Source organism: Hyperolius riggenbachi, chromosome 12, assembly GCF_040937935.1.
Source record: "Hyperolius riggenbachi isolate aHypRig1 chromosome 12, aHypRig1.pri, whole genome shotgun sequence".
Taxonomy (NCBI): Eukaryota; Metazoa; Chordata; class Amphibia; order Anura; family Hyperoliidae; genus Hyperolius; species Hyperolius riggenbachi.
Genome location: NC_090657.1, coordinates 94,568,989 through 94,574,686, shown reverse-complemented (window position 1 = coordinate 94,574,686; position 5,698 = coordinate 94,568,989). Strand labels below are relative to the sequence as shown.

Below are 5,698 nucleotides of genomic sequence, written 5' to 3'. Positions count from 1 at the left end.
ATTTAATTAAATAATTAATCTTTATTATAAAACTTTGATCATTAAATCGGAAATCATATAACCAAATAAAACTCCAAACAGTATAACAATAAATATTCCAAATAAATATTCAAAAATACAGTCTTTAGACTAGTATTATACCAAGTAATCCAAGTCAAACTAGTCAACCCACAATCGTGGGCGACTTTAACCGCCACACGCCAGGCTAAGGCCTGGCACCACCGCCCACGGCCCTCTCAACCATGCTTTGCATGTCCATATTAAAAATGTCCAGTCCTATTGGGGACAAATGAACAAGGTCCCGGCGGTACAAGCCTGGGACGTCTCCCTCTAACTCGGTGTGGCGAAAAGTGAAACCGCCCACCGATGGCATAAATTTGCTCATCGCAAAATTCACTCTTTTTTACGGATTTTCTCCAGGAATCTGCGGGAACCCTTTAACCACAGATAGCGTTGCACCATTTCCGAGAAAACTAAAATTGTGTGGGGAAAGGAATCGTGTATCTGTTGGAAGTCTTGACGCATCTGTGACATAAGGTCAAGCGTCCTGACCTTGCCCAAATCGTTACCCCCTAGGTGCACAATTAGAATATCAGGTACCGGCCAGGAATCTAACAAGGATAATATTTTTGGGGCAAATGAAGCCCAACGCATTCCCCTACCACCCTTCCAATAAATATGGTAATCATCCACATTGAGATCCAACTGCTCAGAATAAGGCCTTTCCTTTGCCCTCATCCGGGCCCAGAAGATGAACGAGTGTCCAACTATCCAGACCACCCTTTTGAGACCTGAAAAATAAAACATTAGTAACAGGATAAAGCAGGGCGGATATATAATTTGTACCTCCTAGACTCCCACCTGCCAATGCGTTTAATTACAGATTCTGCTAAACCAAGTCTGGCGGCCTCAGTAGCCGCACCAATCCTAAAAGAATGGCTAGAGAATTTTAAGGCTTTCAGCCCGAGAACACTGAGGGATTTGCTCAAAACTGACCTGAACTGAAACATGGACAGTGGGGCACCGTCGGCATGCGCAAGGAATGATAAAGAGGGAGCCCGCAGCTGCAAAAAATTGGAAATTGTATAACAGGGGCATGACAAACCATCCAATTTGTAAAGTGAGAGCCACGCCCCCCTACCGAATCTGTCTGTTTTGGATTTCCTAATAAAAATTTTGACTGAGTCACTAGTCAAGACCACATCCTGGTGGCCCAAACCTGTGTGAACCAGTTTTGATCTAGACACCAACTCCGAAATGCGCAATGCGCCAAAAAACGCTAGCGTAAAGGCTGCGCGGAACAAGCGAACTTCGTACTCCGAAGAACAAATCATTGGCAAAACACGTAGCAAGTCACCCAGGAGCTCAAAAGTGATCGGGTGCCTGCCGTCTGGGACGGCAGAGGAAGACTTAAGGCCCTTAATAAGCTGTTTCACTATAAAATAATTAGCGCATGGGGTAGAATTATGTAAACGACGGAAAAAGGAAATACCTGCCAAAACACGCTGGAGTGAGGATACCGACGAACCCTCAGAAAGCTTAGCGCAAATGAAAGATAAAAACAGTACTACTTCACTTGCTAAAGGTGATATACCACCAGCATTTGCGTAAGCACACCAATCAGCCCATGCAGCTGAGTACTCAGCCCATGTTCTGGCTGACAGTGACTGGCGTATTGCCGATGATACTAGTTCCCGATTAACTTCCATAGATGGGCCGGACAGGGGACACCCTCTTGGATCGCAGATGGCGCCAGCTCTCTGAATAACGCAAATTGCTGTCGGGATAAAGCATCTGCGATCAGATTCAATTTGCCCGGCAGATGAACCGCCTTCAACCATATGTTAAAACGTAAACATAATAGTACCAATTGTCTAAGGATTTGCAAAACAGGCAAAGACTTTGAAGTTAGGGTATTTACGGCAAAAACCACTCCCCTGTTATCAGATTGCAATAGTATGCGCTTATTAGCGCAACTATGGCCCCAAATGGCTATTGAAACCAAAACTGGGAACAATTCCAGTAGTACAATGTTTCTACTGTAACCGAGGGTGAACCAATCCTCGGGCCATTTTTCAGCACTCCATTGACCCTGGAAATAAGCACCATAGCCAATTGACCCAGCTGCGTCTGTGTACAAGTCCATGTCAACGTCTTTAACGAAATCCTCCTGCCACATAGACCGCCCGTTAAAATTAACAAGGAAGCCATACCAGACCAAAAAATCTTCTTTTACCGGTCTAGTCAATCTTACATGCCATGTAGGATTCTTTAGGCCCGATAATAAGCGCGCAGTACGACGAGAGAAAACCCTCCCCATGGGCATGATTCTACTTGCGAACGCCAAACGACCCAGGAGTTCCTGCAGCTCCTTAACTGTCGCTTTATGCTTGCTCAATAGTTTATTGAGCCGCTCCTTCAGATTCACAATTTTTTCCATAGGGAGACGAAACTCCATCCGTACCGTATCTATGGTGATACCGAGAAAAATCAGTTCCGTCATCGGCAGAACAGATTTCTCTTCCGCTAAAGGTACACCTAGAGTATCCGTAACTCGCCGAAAAACGTTAAACAAATTAAAGGCTGCATCAGAATTTGGAGGACCGACGAAAATAAAGTCGAACATGAAAGTGAACAGAATGATGAATTAGGCGCCACTCGCCTGGATCTTTTTTTTGGCACAATCCCCAAGGGGGACACCCTAAAGTCCTTGAACGGGGGAGAGAGGAAAGGGCCGGCAACTCTGCCGGCCCGCACCTCTTTTTCAATTTTCTCTCTAACAATGACAGGCTCTTTGTACACAGATTTTAAGTTGTCAGCCCACAGGCAACCCGAACCAGCAAAAGGTGGAAGAAAGAAACCGTGGGTAAAACCGCCAATCAAAAATTCGCTAATCTCCGGATTTGGAAAGTGTTTTAGGTATTGAGTGAGGTTTTGAACCCTCACTGGCGTCCGCGCTGCGCAGAAAGGACTCCTTCGTGGAACCCTGTATAGCCGCCGATGCTTTCTTGAAGCAGCGGATCGCCGCATGGAGACCTCCGCAGTGCGCACACTCGTGCCTATAACGGCAATTCGGTGTAAATCTGCATTGCGATTCGTTAAACGCATGACATATACCTTTTTTGAAAGGGACGGCGCCCGAGGTGGCGGGGACAGCTGGTCTGGGTTTCTGGGGCTGCTGTGGAATCATCAGACGGATCCACAGTTCCACATCTTTGGTTCCCCATAGCAGCGTGGGGTATATTGCCCTTTTTTGGCGAAATGCCTCATCATAGAGGAACCATGCTATTCCACCATACTGACGCTGAGCATCAAAAACCGTGTCAATATGTTGGAGCAAACCTAGCGCCACACTCTGATCCCTCTCGACAATAACACCAGCGAAAATCAGGAAAGCCTGCAACCAGTTGTTAAAATTTCTGGTCACAGGCCTCCTCCGATCTTCCTCCTCCTTGTGGTCTTTCAGGTACTCCTTATGGAAAGGAAGCAGTGAGAGGACATCCACATATTCCCCACGCCAGATTTTTTCTTTAACAGCTTGAGGTAAGTGAAAGCCAAGCGGGGAAGAGGGACAAGGCATAACTCCCTTATAAGACGTTTCGGGTACACCGGCCCTTGATGCAGGAAGCAATGCAACCGAATCAGAAAGGGAGTTAAGCCCTCCAGAAGCATTAGGAACAACAGTGTTAACAGAGTCAGGAAAAAGATTAGCAACAACAGTTGCAGAATTAGTTACACTGATAGGAGAAGCAGAAATGTTAGATACAGAATTACAAGGATTGCCTTCAACCGCATTTAAACCCTGTGACGAGGGTACCCATACTGTCGCAGGTGAAGCAATTTGGCTAGGAGCAGGCATTCTCTCCACCACCTGCTGCATACATTGTAATAAAACATTCATACGATGCATTAAACCCTCCCCAATATTCCCCAAATTCTCACCCGGTCTGGGAGCAGGGATTCCTTGGACAGGTTCCTCAGCTTCCCCATCCGATGAATCAGAGGCTGGATCCGCAGTGAAGTCCCCTGCGACCCTTGGCTGGACCTGTAGAGGAGGCTGGTCCTGTGGATGAGGCTGACTCAGAAGCGGAGGGGCCCCCAGGAGTGGATGCTGGCTGGGCAGGATGGGCAGGCCCGGAGGTGGAGGCTGCGCATAGAGGGAGGGCTGGCCCTGCATCACATGCTGTGGAAAGGGTACCTGGCAGGCCGGTCCTGGAAGGAAGGAGGCAGCTGGCGCGGAACCGGATGTGGAGGGCAGGGAGGCCGTAGATGGTCCAGACGCTTGGTGGCCGGCAGCCGCCGGAGGAAAGGAAGAAGCGGAGGAGGAAGGAGCCGCATCGGCGGCAGCAGATGAAGATGGGTTCCGGGCAGCAGAATCCGCAGGGCGCCCTGGAACGCAGCTAGGCCCTGACTGATCGGCAAGATGGCCGCCGGGCTTCTTTCCAGTGGTGTGGAGGTGACGACTTCCGCCCTTAGATGCCCGCACACTTCCGCCCACAGCAGAGCGACTTCCTGTGCTCTTCAAAAGCGGCCCCCGGGAATCCGGAGAGTAGGGGCGCCTGGGCTTTTTGGGCCTCTTCGCCGGCGGCGCTAAGGAAAGGTCCGCGCCCGCTCCGGCAATAACAGAAAGGTGGTCCGGGTCCCTGGATTTCTTGGTGCGGCTCCTGGACTCCCGCACAGACGATCCGGGCGCAGCGGAGGCGGCAGCAGAGGTGGAGGGGATCGCCGGAGGCAGCTGAACATCCAGGGGAACCAGGTCAGTAGGCATCTGAGGTGGCTGCACAGCGGGCAGAGGTTGCTGGTTAGGTAGGGGGGCAGGAGGAACAGCAATAGAGTCCAAAAACCTGCGGAGTGTATCTTCGCCCCCTTCAGACCCCGCAACAGCTGCCACTCTCATCCAGATTTGATCCATGGCAGCAGAATAGAAAAGAAAGGAGGGATGAAAAAAAAAAAGGGGGAAAAATAACAAGAAAAGAAATAAAGAAAGGCAGAATTTTTTTTTTTTTTTTTTTGAAAATAAATGAAAGAAAGAATAAATAAAGATAAAAGAATAAGAGATAAAGTAAAATAAAGGAAAAGTAATCAGAATTCCGTCAGAAACTATCAGTGAGAGGAACAGCTAATGACAGCTCCTGCTCCCAGCTTGCCTGACTGGAAACTGAGGAGATACACAGAGTGTCAGAGATGTCTTGACAGGACCCCCTCTGTGATTGGCCGGACAATCTTGGCTCCAAGTGACAGCTGCCAATCACAGAGAGCTCCTCTGGGCATCCGCACAGCAACTGCATTCCTCACAGGCTTCCTAGGGACAGCCCATCACCTGAAAGAGAAGAAAGGCACAGCCAGCATCAAACAGAAAAAACACTTTAACCCTATGAGTAACACTAATCCTGTCAGTAGTATATAACTATCCCTACCTGTGCAACCTTCATTAGCTATGTATATAGATCCTACCAGCAACTTACTAACTAACATGTAAACCTATAGGGAGACCCTAAACTGTCTGCCCCCCAAATTCCCAAGAGGCCTGCATTTTATACTGGCACTATGGCCTTCCAGTGTATGGGGCGATGCTGAGCGATAATATACCTGAGGTCTGTGTATAGGGCGATACTGAGCGATATATTATACCTGAGGTCTGTGTATGGGGCGATGCTGAGCGATATTATACCTGAGGTCTGTGTATGGGGCGATGCTG

The 5,698-nt window shown here is 48.6% G+C and overlaps 1 protein-coding gene across 1 annotated transcript; it reads right to left on the bottom strand.

Annotated features, from left to right (window-relative positions):
• Window positions 1-393: 393 nt before the first annotated feature.
• Window positions 394-4,912, bottom strand: LOC137540956 (uncharacterized). The gene is made up of 2 exons (XM_068262129.1): window positions 3,943-4,912; window positions 394-791 (listed from the first exon to the last, which is right to left on the bottom strand). The coding sequence occupies exons 1-2, from the start codon at window positions 4,910-4,912 to the stop codon at window positions 394-396; spliced, it is 1,368 nt and encodes a 455-aa protein (XP_068118230.1).
• Between the last annotated feature and the right edge of the window lie 786 nt (window positions 4,913-5,698).

Bases quoted from the DNA above. Each gene is read 5' to 3' on its own strand.
- LOC137540956 (XM_068262129.1), bottom strand. From the start codon at position 4,912: ATGGATCAAATCTGGATGAGAGTGGCAGCTGTTGCGGGGTCTGAAGGG. The intron at 792-3,942 runs GTGAGAATTTGG...TTTATTTTTCAG, and splicing joins AATCCCTGCTCCCAGACCGG to GTCTCAAAAGGGTGGTCTGG.